The 20079-nt window shown below is 39.1% G+C and overlaps 1 protein-coding gene across 1 annotated transcript in view; it reads right to left on the bottom strand.

Annotated features, from left to right (window-relative positions):
* Positions 1-20079, bottom strand: part of zgc:77784 (uncharacterized protein LOC402947 homolog) — a 285186-nt gene that overhangs the window by 59851 nt on the left and 205256 nt on the right. The window contains exon 9 of the mRNA XM_060943465.1: positions 14246-14451. Coding sequence (XP_060799448.1) covers positions 14246-14451 — 206 coding nt within the window. The remainder of the gene's footprint in view (positions 1-14245; positions 14452-20079) is intronic.

The following is a 20079-nucleotide window of genomic DNA, read 5'->3' on the forward strand; positions in this document are numbered from 1 at the left end:
GAAAGCAGTGATTTCTAAATTTACTTTGAATTATTGACTTGGGTTCATTCTGTCATTGCAGACAGAACAAACCCAAGATATTTAATCTTTTGTCTGGTCAACTTCATTTTTAGTTGTTAATACCGTATGCATCCATTCCTGTGTTTCAGGCTTACAACACATTCCAAAGAAAAAAGCTGGGACAGGGAATTGAGGACCAGTAATGAGGTAAAACAATTAAATAATGATGTGATTTGAAGCAGGTGATGTCAACAGTAATCATGATTTGGTACAAAATCAGTATCCAGGAAAGGCCTAGCCTTTGAGGAGCAAAGAAGAGCCGAGGCTCTCCAGTTTGTCAACAACTGCATGAGAAAATTATTAAAATGTTTAAAAACAATATTCCTCAAAGAACAAGATGAAGGGATTTGGATATTTCACCCTCTACGATGCATCATATCATTTAAAAAAATTCAAGGAATTTCGGTGTGTAAAGGGCAAGGGCACAAGCCTAAGCTGAACACCAGTGATCTCCGATCTCTCAGACGGCACTGCATCAAGAACCATCATTTATCTACAACTGATAACTACATGGGCTCGGGATTACTTTGGCAAACCTTTTGTCAAGCACTACAATATGGACTAACATCCACAAATGCCAGTTAAAACTTTATTCTTCAAAAAGGAAGCTTGATGTTAACGTGTCCAGAAGCGGTGTCAACTTCTCTGGGCTCGGAGGCATCTGGGATGGACCATCACACAGTGGAAATGTGTATTGAGGTCAGACGTATGACCAGAAATGGACACTGTGTGCTCTAGACCAAAGATGAAAAGGACCATCCAGACTGTTACCAGCAAAAAGTCCAAAAGTCAGGGTCTGTGATGGTATGGGGTTGTATCAGTGCTCTTGGCAAAGGTAACTTACACTTCTGTGATGACACATTAATGCAGGAAAGTACAATGAGATTGCCTTCAAGACGACATCCTTTCCAGGGACATTTCAACAAGTCGATGCAAAACCACATTCTGCACATTACAAAGACATGGCTGTGGAAGAAGAGGGTGCCTGTCCCCTCTGTCCCTAATAGAGAATGTGTGGCGAATTTTGAAATGAGAAATATGACAATGACGACCCCATGCTCCTTACACATTAATATGCGCACCTTAAAACCTGTTTGCAGGAAGAATGGGATAAAATAACACCTGAAACGCTTCATCACTTGATGTCTTCAGTCCCGAAACATCTTCAGTGTTGTGAGAAGGAATAGCAACATTATCGTAAATCCTTTACTGTCCCAACTTTTTTTAAAAAATGTGTTGCAATAATCAAATTTGAAATGTGAATAACTTTGAAAAAAATAATAACTTTTTTTTAAAAATTAAATTCATGAGGTAAACCATCAAATAACATGCTGTTGTATTGTTTTGAGTGTAGTACAGGTCAAATATTATTTAGAAATCATTGTTTTCAGTTTTAATTTCAATTTCATCATACCATCCCAACTTTTTCTGATTTGGGGTTGTATTATAATCATCATTTTACTATTTTCTTTGTGGAAAAGTGAACTTAGAAAAAGGTTTGCGCAAAGGCAGCGCAAAAATTCATATTTAAAGTCACAATGTGGATTGGTTTCTCAATGCAACCCCGATTCAAGAAAACGGTCCATTCTGCAATATTTGTACTCCGGCTACCATCACGTAAAACAGAGCATCACTATTTCTCCTTATTCAATGTACCTACTTTTAATGGAAGGGAAAGAGTCATCCGAAAAAAAAAAATGTTTTATATATATATATATATATATATATATATATTTATTTACTTATTAAACAATGACTAAATATATGAAACGAATGAATGAATGGAATGAGCGAGTCGTAATTGCATGTACTGTTTCGTTCAAAATTCATCAGTGACACATTAAATATAGAGCACTTGCATCAAGACTGATTTTTCACCCAAAGTGGCTTATGAGTTGTCAGAAGAAATGCTTTTATTTTGAGACGTTCTGATAATAATAATAATAATAATAATAATAATAATAGGGCGGCATGGTGGTGTAGTGGTTAGCGCTGTCGCCTCACAGCAAGAAGGTCCGGGTTCAAGCCCCATGGCTGGCGAGGGCCTTTCTGTGCGGAGTTTGCATGTTCTCCCTGTGTCCGCGTGGGTTTCCTCCGGGTGCTCCGGTTTCCCCCACAGTCCAAAGACATGCAGGTTAGGTTAACTGGTGACTCTAAATTGAGCGTAGGTGTGAATGTGAGTGTGAATGGTTGTCTGTGTCTATGTGTCAGCCCTGTGATGACCTGGCGACTTGTCCAGGGTGTACCCCGCCTTTCGCCCGTAGTCAGCTGGGATAGGCTCCAGCTTGCCTGCGACCCTGTAGAACAGGATAAAGCGGCTAGAGATAATGAGATAATAATAATAATAATAATAATAATAATAATAATAAAAACCAACCTCTGCAATCTATTCAGTGAAAGCATTTCTGAAGCAAGATAATGCTCCCATTTTCCATTTAAAACTCCAGAGTAATAACGGGATGCTGGATGCTCTGGAAGCGTTTTAAAAGTGAGTTGTTATGGTTTACAACAGCTATAGTGTGTTGCACTTTGGGAGGTTTTTAAAAGGGAAAAAAAAGGAATAAACCAGCTTTAATTCATCTCTTTACACTCCTCTTACAACCATTTACACAACATGCAGTTGCTTGCGGTGCGATCAGACATAATTAGTGTGTTGTGACTCATGAGCAATTAGTTCCATTCATAAAAACACAGTGTGAATTTGATATTTATCATGGTTTTCTTTTTCCCAAATAAACTCTCAGTAAATATACAATACTGTGCAAAAGTCTTAGGCTCTCGGTTTTTTCATACAAACTTTTTTATAGATTTCTATTTTATGGCTTCTACATTATCGAGTCGGTACAAAAACATTTTAGAGTCCAGCCATTCATTTTCCAGCACAAAATTAAATGTTACAGAAAAAAAAAGTTTGTATCTGAGCAGCATATTCCATAAGAGAGCACTTTTCAGATTCAATAAAGAAAACAAAGAAGGCTACTTGGTTTTGGTGCGAAATGAAGACGCGAGTGTGACAGTCAAAGTGTCCAGAAGAACTGTGGCTGGTTCTGCAAGATGCTCAGTAAAACCTAAAGCTCATTTCCTTATTGACTACTTTCACATTACCCATAATGCTTTGCATGTTGGGGGATAACCAGGCGCTATATTTGTTTACTGAGTCAGATGACCTCAGCCATTTCTTCGAATTCACATGGGGAAAAACGACTTTTCTTGATTTAAAGTTTTAGAGAATACCTAAAGAGGCTGAGCATCGAAAGCGTGGTTAAACAGAATTCGCCTTCAAAATTCGACACCAACAGACAACATGCGACTGTGTTCTACACACTTCGGTGGTGGAGTAAAATCTGATGATCCAAGTCACGAAGCCTACATCCCCTCTGTCTTTGTGTTTAGTCATAAGTGCGAAAATTGAAAAACAAGGACAAGTCAAAGAACTGAAAAGGACGATTTTATTGAAGGATCAGCTCCCCAAACAAAGCGCAAACGATGCAGTGTCAGTAAGCTTACATGTCCTTCCCCTTTCAGTGTTTCTATCAGGAGACTGAATGTAGTATTTGACCCTGTAGTCTGAACAGCTTCCTCTAACAGTCCAAAGACTGTCGTAATCTGGTAGCATATGAGCTCAAGGAAAATCAGAGTGAAGGAAATCAAAATCAACTTAAAAAATAAATGTGACAGTTCTGCTGTGTTTACTACGGAAGCCGCGAGAGGCCCTTCATATAATCTTTTTTTTATTCACCTTGTTATCCCGAGATAACAACATAATTAATTCAGGATGTCGAGAAAACAACACAACTAATTCGAGATCTCGAGAAAACAAAACAATTATTCCGTGATCTCTAGAAAACAAGACAATTATTCCGTGATCTCGAAAAAACAGCTGAGATTTCTAGCAGAGCTGCGCCCCCCTGTGGGTCAGACAACGAAGATTTAGAAATTGCCGGGCCAGTCTTCTGCGGAGGTGCCGCGGACTAATTTTGAAATTATCCCTTATTAAAAGACTTAATGCAATCTCTCCCTGTGTCAACCCCTGATCAAAATATTGCCTTATTAGGTGATCGATTATTCCAGACATTCTAATGACCAAAGTTGCGTCTATACAGAATGAGAAATAGCCCCAAAGTCAGCATATCACAAGTCTCTTGGCGCACCTGAATGAACCATTTCTCAGCTGTTTACTCGAGATCACGGAATAATTGTTTTGTTTTCTCGAGATCTCGAAATAACGGTTTTGTTTTCTCGAGATCTCGAATTAGTTGTGTTGTTTTTTCGAGATCCTGAATTAATTATGTCCTTATCTCAGGATAACAAGGTGAATAAAAAAAAAAGGATTATATGAAGGGCCTCTCTCGGCTTCCGTAGTTTACAGTACTGACTCGACTGAGTGAATTCCTTGCTTGTGTTCCCATGCATGAAGCGTTTTGTATTTTCTTACGGTTTTCTTGTTGTAACCAGCACCCAACAAAAAACATTTCACTGTGGATTCTTCTATGATCAGAGTCGATTTTTCTCAGCTCTTCTGCCAATCTTTTAACTTCTGCAGGTCAGTAATTGTTGGAACACCCGTGCTGACAGACAAAGAAGGCTGCTGACTGTCACCTGAAGTAGAGATGCTCAAAGCGTTCGATACAATATTTACAAGCGCTTTTACCGACTGATTTCTGGAAGTCCACAGAAAAGGCTTTGTAAATTTCTTTAAGCTTTGGTTTAGTTAGTTTAGACACTCCTTTGAAGGCTTTAGGGAGATTTACATTTGAAAGATTACTGTCAGTGTGCGACAGCATGGGCACAAAGCATTATGGGTAATGTGAAAGTAGTCAAGAAAACTGCACTCATTGTACCTGAGGCTACCATTTTTTTTTTTTTTAAAGCAAAGGGTCGTCTCACACCAAATACTGACTGTGTCATTCAGAGGTGGACAGTAACGAAGTACATTTACTTGAGTACTGTACTTAAGTACACTTTGAGTATCTGTACTTTTTTTTTTTGGAAACTTATGACTAACTTCACTACGTTTAAAAGGCAAATATTGTACTTTTTACTCCACTACGTTTCTGTCAAGGTCCTCGTTACTATGAAGCAGCTTTGAAAGTGAATGTTTTTTTCTTTTCTTTTCTAAAACGTGGTTGGTTTTTCCGCAGGTGACACTGAGACAGACTATCAGTAATCACTAGGGTCACATCAAGTCCATAGAATGGATAAAATCAAGTTCAGTGATTTCTCAGCAGCATTAATTGAACATGATCAGCTGATGGCAGAATGGAAGGAGGCGGTTCTTCTGGGGAACGCACGCACTCATGGCTATACCTAGAACGCATGTTTCAGTTTTCTGAAAGGATTAAAGGTTCATTTTGTTTTAAATCTTTGCTTTATTTGCCTAAAACGAACCACATCACAGCCTACAAAAACTCACTGTCCAACCTGCGGAAGCATATTGAGGTATGTAAACGTTTTATTCCAAGAGAAAGCTTGCAACAAAGTTGTCTGTGCTTTTACCCCTAGCGATAATGTTGCAATAGCTATGCAGTCTGGTTAGTCAAAGGACTTTCTATGGATTTTCCTGCCAAGTTGCCGTAGCCTTGTCCACGGTTAACATTAACACATAGCTAGTTAATTTGGACACTCATCTCATCTCATTATCTCTAGCCGCTTTATCCTGTTCTACAGGGTCGCAGGCGAGCTGGAGCCTATCCCAGCTGACTACGGGCAAAAGGCGGGGTACACCCTGGACAAGTCGCCAGGTCATCACAGGGCTGACACATAGACACAGACAACCATTCACACTCACATTCACACCTACGCTCAATTTAGAGTCACCAGTTAACCTAACCTGCATGTCTTTGGACTGTGGGGGAAACCGGAGCACCCGGAGGAAACCCACGCGGACACGGGGAGAACATGCAAACTCCACACAGAAAGGCCCTCGCTGACCACAGGACTCAAACCTGGACCTTCTTGCTGTGAGGCGACAGCGCTAACCACTACACCACCATGCCGCCCTTAATTTGGACACTTAGTTAGCAAAATCTTTATTTTGCTAACTAAGTGAAGAATAAATGAAGAAAACAAAAGAGATATGAGTTTCTCTCATTTGTAAATCAAGCAGAGTTGCATCCTCTAGTTTAGGAAACCCTAGGTTAAACAGATAGACATCGTGGTAATAAGGAAATTGAAAGATATTGAAGAGAACACGTGTATAAAATTCATTGATAAATATAGAGAGAATGACAGAGTTCATCATTTGTTCATCATCTGCAGGCATATGCCAAGAGTCCATTCTCTCTTCTGTATAGTTTATTATCACTGTAAAATATAACACTCAGGCTATATTCTACAGTCTCTGCTTCCAAATAAAACAGTATCTGAACTACAGTAGTTTGCAAAAGTCTTAGACACATGTAAAGAAGTGCTGTAGATCAAAGTGGCTTAAAAAATAATGAAATGTTTCAACATAAAATACTATAAACAGTAATCAGTAAGCCATAATAAATGAAACCTGAGGTGGATAAAAATGGAGTTACACTAACATGAATAACGTTAACTTATCTGAAGTCCTTTCAGAAATGTTTTAGCACAGGGCTTTTCAAAGTGTGGGGCGTACCTCCCCTGGGGGGCGCCAGAGTTCTTCAGGGGGGGCGCAACGTGAGGAAAAATAAACCAGAATAAGTTACTATTGCGGACATTTAGCGAACTTCAGCTAGCCTTTGCCAGAGACAAAATGGATCGATTTTTAGTACCTAAAGCTACAGTGAGTGAGGAGACAGAGTCTGGGCCAAGCAAAAAAACAGAGCCTCCAGGATGTTGTGATTTGCAACTTCAACGCAAATTCAACCAATCCCCGCGAATTCAGGGCGGTGTTGCAATTATATCCAATCACCGCAACTTTCCCGCAAATTTGACCAATCGTTGGCGTCGTCTTGAGGTGACGTCGACAAACTACCTTCCGCCTTACTTCCGTGTATACGTTCAAGAGAAGCAGCATGCGTGCAGTGTTGCCAGATTGGGTGGTTTTAAGTGCACTTTGGCGGGTTTTGAACATATTTTGGACTGGAAAACGTCAGCAGTATCTGGCAACATTGCATGATGTGCGATTCAGTGTTTATGTAGGCTTAAATTCTGTTACTGAAAGTGTGTTATGTTTACAGTGAAGGACTGTGTGCACTTTACATTATTTTTTTTTACTTAATACAAGAAATTAATGGATGCCAACATTTTTGCCAAAATGGTATTTTATTTTCCATTGTTTAGGCAGCTTCAGCATCATACTGTGAGATTCTGTTCAAATTGTTTTTTTTTTCTTCTATGAAGCCTGAGCCATTTATTTTATTAGTTTATAATTATTGTTTAATTTAGTCTTCAGGAGAGACTGCCTGCACACAGTACTAGTATTAATAGGTTTTTTTTTCTTACATGAAAGCTGAGGCATTTATATTATATTTTAAGGTAACTTCATGTTGTGCTGTGAGGTTCTCTGCACTTTAACTTTTGAACCAACAGGTGCATTTGGATAAGTAAAGCCTATTTTTCTGCATTTTTGTAGTCCTGGTAATCTTTTATATTGGTAAAGTTGTTTATAGGACCATTTCTCAGTGTCTTTGTTTTTTTAATCAATAGTTTTACAGTAATAACTTAATATTTAACATATCACTCAATTTTAATCACAAAAAGAGAAAATCGCAACAATTTCTTGCAATTTTCACTTCCTCCCGCAATGTAATCACAACAAAAACCTAAAAAACACCGCAACTTTCATCGCAATTTTTTGGAAAACCCCCCGCAACATCAGACATTTTAGCCCGCAACAATCACAAAAAAGGCCCGCGGAATCCTGGGGGTACTGAAAAAAGAAGGAAGTATGACCACCATTATTTAAAGTTTGGATTTTCATGGACTGGATTCTGAAGATGCTCCACTGCCACAGTGTGTTGTCTGCCAAGAGGTGCTAGCTAACGATGCTATGAGATGTTTAAAATGTGTAAAACAAGATGTTTTAAAAAGCACAGATGTTTAAAATGTGAAAAAGAAAAATGTGTACAACAACCATTTTTTAAAAATACGAATGGAACATTAAGTATAGCAACAACAAAAATTGTAAGGGGGGCGCTGTTGTTTATTTGCTCTCCGAGGGGGGGCTGACTCTCCCACATTTTGAAAACCCCTGTTTTAGCATAATCTTGCCAAATAAACAGAATGTAGAAATCTTTCTTTTCTAGTAGCATTAGCTAATTAGCAATATGATTTCGAGCTTGAAAAGCGTTTGCTAGCATGTCAGGTGGAGTTTCACTGACTAGCTAGCTTAACGTTAACCACCATGATGGCACAGCATGCGTTCATTTTGTGAATTCACATTTCTGTCCTTGGTAATGGCATTAGGTTTTGTAAGCGTTGTGGCAATAATACAATGATGAGTTGACAGAAAATGTACTTTTAATACTTCAGTATTTTTAAAAGCAAGTACTTCAGTACTTTAACTTAAGTAAAAATTTGACTGGACAACTTTCACTTGGATCGGAGTAACATTTGACCAGTGGGATCTGTACTTTGACTTAAGTAATGAAGTTGGGTACTTTGTCCACCTCTGGTTTCATTTATTATGGCTTACTGATTACTGTTTATAGTATTCTTTTTAATGTTGAAACATTTCATTATTTTTTAAGCCATTTTGGTCTACAGCACTTCTTTACATGTGTCTAAGACTTTTGCAAACTACTGTAGTTCAGATACTGTTTTATTTGGAAGCAGAGACTGTAGAATATAGCCTGAGTGTTATATTTTACAGTGATAATAAACTATACAGAAGAGAGAATGGACTCTTGGCATATGCCTGCAGATGATGAACAAATGATGAACTCTGTCATTCTCTTTATGCTTATCAATGAATTTTATACACGTGTTCTCTTCAATATCTTTCGATTTCCTTATTACCACGATGTCTATATGTTTAACCTAGGGTTTCCCAAACTAGAGGATGCAACCCTGCTTGATTTACAAATGAGAGAAACTCATATCTCTTTCGTTTTCTTCATTTATTTTTCAAATGAAATAAATGAAGATCGCTGTAAATATAACGAAAGATTGTTATTATTATTTTGAGATATTAGTGGGAGTCCCTTACACAGCAGCCATGTTTAAATTCAGAGTATTTGTGCTATTTTAGTCATTTTTATACTGACAGAGCACTAGTGTAGGAGTTCAGCATTAAAAATGAACAGATTTCTCCATCCATCTACCTCCACTAGTTGCTCGACAACATCGTGTGACTCAGTGGAATAAGAGAAGTTAAGAAAACAAGCATGAAAATATCCCAAACCCTTTACTGATTATGGATATCTAAGCACGATCATAAATAAAGAAGGGAAACTAAAATGTTCAGGCGCATACTTCTTAGTGAAGGAGATGAACTGATTTGATTGGACATCAGAGCAGCTCACCTAACCAGGTCCTATTAAAAATGTTTTTCTTTAAACTTTGCTCCAGCATGAGTCACATTACCACATAAAAATACGACAATTACACAAGGAGTCGGTTCTATTCCTTGACTTTGTGCATGTACTATGATCATGAAAATATACCCCAATGACTTCAAATGATCAACAATATAAAAGTCTTGATTGGTCATGCAAGAATGTTGTGATAATTGTGGTGTTGTTCAGGAAAGCAGACTCCGAATATACTAAAAGGAGCAATGCAGTACCCAGGGATCCCAGCAGTAATTGAAAAAAATAGAGGAATGTAAGAAACTATCACCGGGTGGCACGGTGGTGTAGGCTAGTGGTTAGTGCTGTCGCCTCACAGCAAGAAGGTCCTGGGTTCGAGCCCTGTGGCCGGCGAGGGCCTTTCTGTGTGGCGTTTGCATGTTCTCCCCGTGTCCGCGTGGGTTTCCTCCGGGTGCTCCGGTTTCCCCCACAGTCCAAAGACATGCAGGTTAGGTTAACTGGTGACTCTAAATTGACCGTAGGTGTGAATGTGAGTGTGAATGGTTGTCTGTGTCTATGTGTCAGCCCTGTGATGACCTGGCGACTTGTCCAGGGTGTACCCCGCCTTTCGCCCGTAGTCAGCTGGGATAGGCTCCAGCTTGCCTGCGACCCTGTAGAAGGATAAAGCAGCTAGAGATAGTGAGATGAGATGAGAAACTATCAGCAGGGCTCAAGGGGGCTGCCTGAAGCTGTTGAGATTTTAACATTTAAAGATGCCATAGAACACATTTTTTACATAGATTTAACATAGAAAAGCAACAGAATTTAACCATAATGTGTATCTATTTGATGCCATATTTTGTAATCAATGACATAAGTGGCAAAAAAAAAAAAATTATAAAAATTAGACGAAAATGTAGCTTTGAAGAATATACTTGCCTAAATATTCCACTGATTGTTATAACAATAGTATCCATAGTTCATCTCATTTGTTTATTTTTTTTGTTTCAAGTTAAATGTCAAAACTAGTCTAATATAAGCCACATTCATTTTTCAAAAATCATGAATATGAGCAGAAATCAATGATTCAGTAATATTAGATATATACATATGTACAGCAAATACTGGAGATATTTGATTTAAACCTCTCTTTTTGAAAGGTTTCACTGCAAAGAAATTTAATGCTCTTTTCTGGGGTGCATTCTGTCTTTCCTCCAGTTTTCTCTGCTTTTCTTTCCTTCTGCTTTTCTGATGTTCCTGCAATGCTCGGAATTAAGTTCAACGCATTAGAAACAAAGGCACGAACGGAGTTAAAACATGTTTTCTAGCAAATGGGCGCAGCCATATTGTTTTCTTGTTCTATCGCGTACAGTCTCGCGGTCAGTGTTGCCAGATACTCCTGACGTTTTCCAGCCCAAAATATGTTCAAAACCCGCCAAAATGCACTTGAAACCCCCCAACTGGGTGGAGAACCACGCAATCTGGCAACACTGCTCGCGGTATTTACATCAATTTAACTTCTGAGTGTTCCCGAATGTCAACGAGAACAAACGAAGCCGACGAAAACATCGCTAAACAAGCAAACCAAATCAGAACGTATTCTGCTGGTCATATTACTTAGACATATTTTTAATGGATATACAAGAGATTTAAAAAAAAAAAACACTTTCGCTAGAAAATAGCGGAATTCCGCTAAATAGCGGATGTCTGGGATCCCTGAGTACCAAAAAAAGTAGAAGTATACAGTATTTAAAGCTAGACTGCCTTTCAGATTTTTCAAGTGTAGGTCAAAAAGAATTTCCCCCGACACCCAATTACTTTTGTTTAGTGGACCGAAAGCTACTGAATTCGAATCACAGAATTCCAATTGTATTATTTATTTATTTATATATATATTTTAAATAGTGCAATTAATGAATTACAGCCACGTGGCTCTAAATTCTCCGCTATTTTTTCCTTCTTCACCATGACCAAATACAAGATACATCATCATACATCACACATCACGTGGTGGGCTTTCCCCATTTCCCCAAGGTATTGTGGGATACAAATTTGAAACAGGAGAGAAAAGTGGAGGACGTGAGTGTGCGAATGAAATGTGAAAGACCGACTACAGTAATGGAAAGCAAGAAGAAAAGATGTTATGTTGTGAAGGAAAGGAAACGCAGGACCAAACTAATAAATATCGGAGGTCAGCGAGCACCTCGGTGTGATCAGCTGTTCTTTTAGTGACAGAATGATGGAACTGTCAGTGCACGCTCAAAGGTAAACCTGTAGATGGCAGTAATGCAACACTGTGGATGTCAGCTGCCGTAAAACCCAAAAGAAGAAGGTAAACCTGCGAATGCAGACACAAACTTCCTGTCTGCTTGACTGCGCGACGCGAGTGATTTCATGCACATTATTTCCCCTCAAATTAAATAACTTCCCAGCCACAGAATGGCCTGATATTTTGTGAGATTACAGAAATAAACATATCACAATGACCAGATTTCAGAGAGAACTAAATTTCACAGATTTTATGAAATCAAAAGGCTGTCTAGCTTTAAGTATACAATATAAAATTCCACCTTTTGTAAGCTGCGACATTTTCATTTTGATTTATTTTAATATGACAATGTGAATTGCAATTTTATCTACAGTGGTGCTTGAAAGTTTGTGAACCCTTTAGAATTTTCTATATTTCTGCATAAATATGACCTAAAACATCAGATTTTCACACAAGTCCTAAAAGTAGATAAAGAGAACCCGGTTAAACAAATGAGACAAAAATATTATACCTGGTCATTTATTTACTGAGGAAAATGATCCAATATTACATGTCTGTGAGTGGCAAAAGTATGTGAACCTTTGCTTTCGGTATCTGGTGTGACCCCCTTGTGCAGCAATAACTGCAACTAAACGTTTGTGGTAACTGTTGATCAGTCCTGCACACCGGCTTGGAGGAATTTTAGCCCGTTCCTCCGTACAGAACAGCTTCAACTCTGGGATGTTGGTGGGTTTCCTCACATGAACGGCTCGCTTCAGGTCCTTCCACAACATTTCGATTGGATTAAGGTCAGGACTTTGACTTGGCCATTCCAAAACATTAACTTTATTCTTCTTTAACCATTCTTTGGTAGAACGACTTGTGTGCTTAGGGTCGTTGTCTTGCTGCATGACCCACCTTCTCTTGAGATTTAGTTCATGGACAGATGTCCTGACATTTCCCTTTAAAATTCGCTGTTCCATCAATGATGGCAAGCCGTCCTGGCCCAGATGCAGCAAAACAGACCCAAACCATGATACTACCACCACCATGTTTCACAGATGGGATAAGGTTCTTATGCTGGAATGCAGTGTTTTCCTTTCTCCAAACATAACGCTTCTCATTTAAACCAAAAAGTTCTATTTTGGTCTCATCCGTCCACAAAACATTTTTCCAATACCCTTCTGGCTTGTCCACGTGATCTTTAGCAAACTGCAGATGAGCAGCAATGTTCTTTTTGGAGAGCAGTGGCTTTCTCCTTGCAACCCTGCCATGCACACCATTGTTGTTCAGTGTTCTCCTGATGGTGGACTCATGAACATTAACATATTAGCCAATGTGAGAGAGGCCTTCAGTTGCTTAGAAGTTACCCTGGGGTCCTTTGTGACCTCGCCAATTATTGCACGCCTTGCTCTTGGAGTGATCTTTGTTGCTCGACCACTCCTGGCGAGGAAATAATGATCTTGACACAATCCGTTATCCGTTCCATTATTCCAACTCCTTTTGTACAAAATCTGTCTGACTGTGGATTGGTGGAGTCCAAACTCTTTAGAGATGGTTTTGTAACCTTTTCCAGCCTGATGAGCATCAACAATGCTTTTTCTAAGGTCCTCAGAAATCTCCTTTGTTTGTGCCATGATACACTTCCATAAACATGTGTTGTGAAGATCAGACATTGATAGATCCCTGTTCTTTAAATAAAACAGGGTGCCCACTCACACCTGATTGTCATCCCATTGATTGAAAACACCTGACTCTAATTTCACCTTCAAATTAACTGCCAAGCCTAGAGGTTCACATACTTTTGCCGCTCACAGATATGTAATATTGGATCATTTTCCTCAATAAATAAATGACCAAGTATAATATTTTTGTCTCATTTGTTTAACTGGGTTCTCTTTATCTACTTTTAGGACTTGTGTGAAAATCTGATGATGTTTTAGGTCACATTTATGCAGAAATATAGAAAATTCTAAAAAGTTCACAAACTTTCAAGCACCACTGTACACTATAGTATCAGCCGATCCCTGTCAATATTCATTCATAAAGCAACTCCTCAGTGGGATCAACAATGTTGTTCATCTTAGCTTTAGAGTTCCTTCAATTCCTTTGCAGTTCCTCTCTGAAGATTTGCGAATAGTTTTTAAAAACAAACTCTTACTTCGGAAATTGTATTGCTGCTTGGGACAATGTGTAAGATCAGATGTTTTGTCAAAACAGGCCTAGTCTCGAAATTTCTTATAACAACCAATACTGCTGGATGTGGTATTAACTTTCTCAGAACTGATTTCTCTTTTACTGTCTTAAATGTACAGGTGGCAAGTGATCCACTTTATGTTCCACAACCATGAATCACTGGAGTCACGAGAAGTGTTTTGAGCAGCGGCCATTAACTAAGTGCTTTTGTGAAATTTTCACTTCATTTGAAAAGTCTGGTTAGAGGCATATCTGCGTGAGGTGCATTCAATTTCCAGCCCACTAATGAAAGCCAACGGTTTGCATTGAAATGTCCGTCAAATACCTTCAGGCTGCTGATGTGTAAAGTGCCATTTTCAATCACGCTGATGTGGGTGCCATCTGCTGAGAGTCTTTGCCCGTCCTTCTCCCACCTGATGCTGGGAGGTGGGATGCCCATTACATGGCAGTGGAGACTGGTACTGGAGCCCCATGCCAGTGTGTGGTTTCCTGGGCCTTGGTGGATGAGTGGGGGAAAGAGATCTGACGGCCCTGCAAAAGAAATGCAGCATTGTTGGATTTTTTTTAGATCACTGTCATGTGAAAGCATCACCTCTGCCTTGCCTCGGATAATACATTTTTGAACAAGAGCACAAGGGAGAGTGAGTCTCAGATCCTTTTTGATTTATATTATATTTTTAAGGCCCCAAAACACCATATCTATGCAAACTTACTATTACATCCTATTATACACTGTATGGCCAAAAGTATTTGGATGCATGACCATCACATGTGCTTATGTTCCACTAGATTTTGGAGCATGGCAGTGGAGATTTTCCCATTCAGCCTAAAGAGCATTAGAGAGGCTGGGCACTGATGGTAGACAAGAACGCCTGGTACACAGTCGCCATTCTAATTCTGCCCAAAGGTGTTCTTTCAAACCAGAATCCTCAAACCATGTCTTCACGGACCTTGCTTTGTGCACAGGGGCATCCTCATGCTGGAACAGGTTTGGATCTTGTAGTTCCAACGAAGGGAAATTGTAACATTACAGCATACAAAGACATTCTTGACAATTGTGTGCTTGTACCTTTGTGGCAACAGTTTGGGGAAGACCCACATATGGGTATGATAATCAGGTGCCCAAATACCTTGGGGGATGCAGTATTTGTGGACAAGCACGCAATTAGTATGAGACTTTGACTGCAGTAAACAGGCAGAGGGTGTAATATTCACAGCCAAATAAACTTTCAATATGCAAAATTGAGAATTTTGTAAATTTTTTTCAATGGGTACATACTGCATTTTTTACACTAGGGGTGTAACCTAATGCCATTATCTGTATTTGTGTCTGTTTTGTGCTCCAAATATTTGTATCTGTATTTAAACCCGAAATGGTAGTGGACGAAACCTAGTGTTTTTTGGAATTAAATATGAAGCCTACCACGATGAAGTGTCATATTACATTCAAACATGTGATACAGACAAATTAGCAGCATAATCAAGGCTGTCTGATTCTATCTGCAGAATCATAAGCAAGTACTAAGGCCAAAGCCTGCAGATAAGCTGTGGCAGATTCTCTTGGAAAAATACTGTGAAATCTGTACATATTGTTCAGTAGGTACTTGTTTATTTTATAGACTAGGAGTCCAAATATCTGTATTTATACACCTCATCAAAAAATTCCCATGCAGGGATTGGCCAAGGATGGCTCATGTGACATACAGTGGTGCTTGAAAGTTTGTGAACCCTTTAGAATTTTCTATATTTCTGCATAAATATGACCTAAAACATCAGATTTTCACGCAAGTCTTAAAAGTAGATAAAGAGAACCCAGTTAAACAAATGAGACAAAAATATTATACTTGGTCATTTATTTATTGAGGAAAATGATCCAATATTACATATCTGTGAGTGGCAAAAGGATGTGAACCTTTGTGACCCCCTTGTGCAGCAATCACTGCAACTAAACATTTGCGGTAACTGTTGATCAGTCCTGCACACCGGCTTGGAGGAATTTTAGCCCATTCCTCCGGACAGAACAGCTTCAACTCTGGGATGTTGGTGGGTTTCCTCACATGAACTGCTCGCTTCAGGTCCTTCCTCAACATTTCGATTGGATTAAGGTCAGGACTTTGACTTGGTCATTCCAAAACATTAACTTTTATTCTTCTTTAACCATTCTTTGGTAGAACGACTTGTGTGCTTAGGGTCGTTGTCTTGCTGCATGACCCACCTTCTCTTGAGATTTAGTTTATGGACAGATGTCCTGAAATTTTCCTTTAGAATTCGCTGGTATAATTCAGAATTCATTGTTCCATCAATGATGGCAAGCCGTCCTGGCCCAGATACAGCAAAACAGGCCCAAACCATGCTACTACCACCACCATGTTTCACAGATAGGATAAAGGTTCTTATGCTGGAATGCAGTGTTTTCCTTTCTCCAAATGTAGCCCACTTCTCCCCATTAAGTCAGAGAGGTGCCCCGAGTTCGTATAACCACTGATTTCACTTGTAATAAAATATGCCAAATAATATTTCTGAATCTCTCAAATTTATAATGCTAATAATTGTCTTGGGTTACTTTAATATTTTCCTACTAAGCTGCATTAATGATAGAATTTCACTAAGTTGACCTTTAACTTATGTATGCGTGACGAAATTGAGGTAAAGATTACACCAGACACAGTTTTAAAAAATAATAAATCAATTATTTACTTAGACGTAAACCAAACTGAAACTAATAAGTTTTGTTACAAAAATAAAATCAATAAAAACATTTTTTTCCCCTTATTCTTACAAACAAATGAGAGCACAGAAAAATTTCTTTTCACCTTAGGTCAAATTGATTCACCTTCAATTATTGAAATAATATCAATAATTACCCTTTTAGTTTCACAAATTTACCCCTTTAGCATCACAAATTTACCCGTTTAGTTCCATAAAATTACCCTTTAACTCTACCAGCCAAAATAGTCACATTCAGTGTTATTCTCTCTCTAACAAATTCAAATTCTAACTCAGTGGGCCCCCCCACACATAGCCAGCAAAACAAAACAAACTTCGTTGCAGGCCTGATGCTACGATGCTTGAGCGCGAGGAAATCCACAGTATTTATCTGCTCGGTGCACAGAGTCGTGTAAAAAAAAAAAAAAAAGATTTACCTCAGGAGTGAAAATCAAGCCCAAACAGTAACAGTCTACCCAGTCCAAGTCTCTGGTGAAGGGCGATGTTGTAGGCAGGTGCAGTCTCTCCCAGGCAGCAGGCAACAACGTCCGAATGATGACTTGTTGCACACACTAGCAGTGTTTCAGATAAATCCTCAGGGTTCCGCATTGAAACGATGAGTCACAACCGATAGCGTTAGCTACCGGTAGGTTAGCTATACAGCAGCTAAGCTTTTACGAACGAATGCTAGTAACGCACTCTGAACTAGCTTACAAGCTAGCTAAACACGTGTGCAACTTACAAAAGAAAATTTGAGTAGAAATGTCTCTACGGTAGTTGCTCACAAACCAGGTATAGATCAGGTATTCAGTTTCTGAATGTCGAGCAGACTGTCTTTTAGATACTGAAAACTACACGCTTTCTCAATGCAATTTACACACTCGCCATGATGTGACTCCACCGTCTCTCATCTGTGCCGTCTGTCCTGCTACCCAAAATTAACACACACTCCTCTCTCTTCCTGTCTGTACCTTAAAGGGGTACCAAATATAATATATACAGTTGCTGATGTGACAAAGTAACATATTCTTAAGTATTCTATCAAATTTATATACTAGAAAACAACGAAATATCTTGGTAATTGTAAATATAATACTTTATACGCTAAACCGCACAAGAGTCGCCATTTTTAAAAGACCGTGACGTCAGCGCTACCCACTGCACTAGCGGAACTCTCCGAAATAGAGGAGATAAGTGTGTAATCATGGCGTCGGGCGCGTCAAGTGAAAGCGACAGCTCTGTCGAATCATACGAAGAGATCCCGCAAGACACACTGCAAGCAGGCTATGGCTTAGAAGGGTACCAGTTTGAACCTAGGAGAGGTACTCTCGACTCCGGTGATGAAATAAGAGAAGAAAGCTCGGATGACGGCGAGGATGAGACTGATGCTGACCATGGGCATGGCGAGCGTGGGGCAGAGCGTCTGCGTGCAGGTGACACGGCGTGGTGCTCGTGCGGAAAATGTAACGTGGAGTTGCTCACGAGTCCAGCAGAATTTATTTGCTGCAATGAGATAGGTGCCACCCGTGGACTTGCGAAATCGTCGCAAGAGGCAGAAACAGGTATTTCACACGTGCTATTCCCAACCTCAATGAGCCAACACAACTGGGCACATACATACGTCATGAGTGTTACGCAGAGAAAATGAACGTGCATTCTGATTGGATAAAATGAATATCACGGTGGGCTGTTCAAACTGCGGAAATAGTTTGCTCGAGCTACTTTCAAAACACTATAACTTTCCAACCTTAGAACAAAAAACTTTTGTAAGTCTTGAATAAGGTTCGTTAATGTGTGTTCTATTGTTATATTTACTCTATATATTGCCCTCTGTTCCCCTTTAAATCACACACCTTCAACCAATGAATGACCAGTATTATACTTATTCTCAATCAGCACTTCCTCCTTTCACCATGAACTTTTCAGAATAATAGGAAATATTTAACAATGTACATTTGTATCTTTTAAACATTTTTAAACTTTACACTTTTAATCCTTTGATCAAATTATTTTAACCTTTATGAAGTACCCTTTTAAACCATTTTCATAACAGTTTTAACCAAAGAAAGTAACATATTTACAAATGTGCTTTCTATTTTAACATCCATTTATTTTAATGTGTGGGGATCTTAACAGGGTTACACAAACATAACGCTTCTCATTTAAACCAAAAAGTTCTATTTTGGTCTCATCCGTCCACAAAACATTTTTCCAATAACCTTCTGGCTTGTCCACATGATCTTTAGCAAACTGCAGACGAGCAGTAATGTTCTTTTTGGAGAGCAGTGGCTTTCTCTTTGCAACCCTGCCATGCACACCATTGTTGTTCAGTGTTCTCCTGATGGTGGACTCATGAACATTAACATTAGCCAATGTGAGAGAGGCCTTCAGTTGCTTAGAAGTTACCCTGGGGTCCTTTGTGACCTCGCCGACTATTACACACCTTGCTCTTGGAGTGATCTTTGTTGGTCGACCACTCCTGGGGAGGGTAACAATGGTCTTGAATTTTCTCCATTTGTACACAATCTGTCTAACTGTGGATTGGTGGAGTCCAAACTCTTTAGAGATGGTTTTGTAACCTTTTCCAGCCTGATGAGCATCAACAATGCTTTTTCTGAGGTCCTCAGAAATCTCCTTTGTTCGTGCCATGATACACTTCCACAAACGTGTTGTGAAGATCAGACTTTGATAGATCCCTGTTCTTTAAATAAAACAGGGTGCCCACTCACACCTGATTGTCATCCCATTGATTGAAAACACCTGACTCTAATTTCACCTTCAAATTAACTGCTAATCCTAGAGGTTCACATACTTTTGCCGCTCACAGATATGTAATATTAGATCATTTTCCTCAATAAATAAATGACCAAGTATAATATTTTTGTCTCATTTGTTTAACTGGGTTCTCTTTATCTACTTTTAGGACTTGTGTGAAAATCTGATGTTTTAGGTCATATTTATTCAGAAATATAGAAAATTCTAAAGGGTTCACAAAATGTCAAGCACTACTGTAGAAGGGTAATTGCAGTATACTTCAAAACTAAAAAGTGGACTACATGTACATAACCAGTAACTAATAGTATATTTCCACTATGTTATGAAGTTTGTTTGATCTGTAACTGCTTATCTCATGCAGGAGCCTATCCCAGCTGACCATGGGCAAGAGGCAGGGTACACCCTGGACAAGTCACCAGCTCATCACAGGGCTGACATTCACAACCATTCACACTCACTTTAGAGCCACCCATTAACCTAGCCTGCATATCTTTGGACTGTGGGAGGAAATCCACGTAGACAACATGCAAATTTCACACAGAAAGGTCCTCGTCAGCCACTGGGTTTGAACCCAGAACCTTCTTGCTGTGAGGCGACAGTGCTAACCACTACGCCACCGTGCTGCCACATACTATAAAGTATACTTTTATAAAAAAAGTGGACTAGAAGTATGTAACG

Source organism: Neoarius graeffei, chromosome 17 (genome assembly GCF_027579695.1).
Source record: "Neoarius graeffei isolate fNeoGra1 chromosome 17, fNeoGra1.pri, whole genome shotgun sequence".
In the NCBI taxonomy this organism is placed as follows: domain Eukaryota; kingdom Metazoa; phylum Chordata; class Actinopteri; order Siluriformes; family Ariidae; genus Neoarius; species Neoarius graeffei.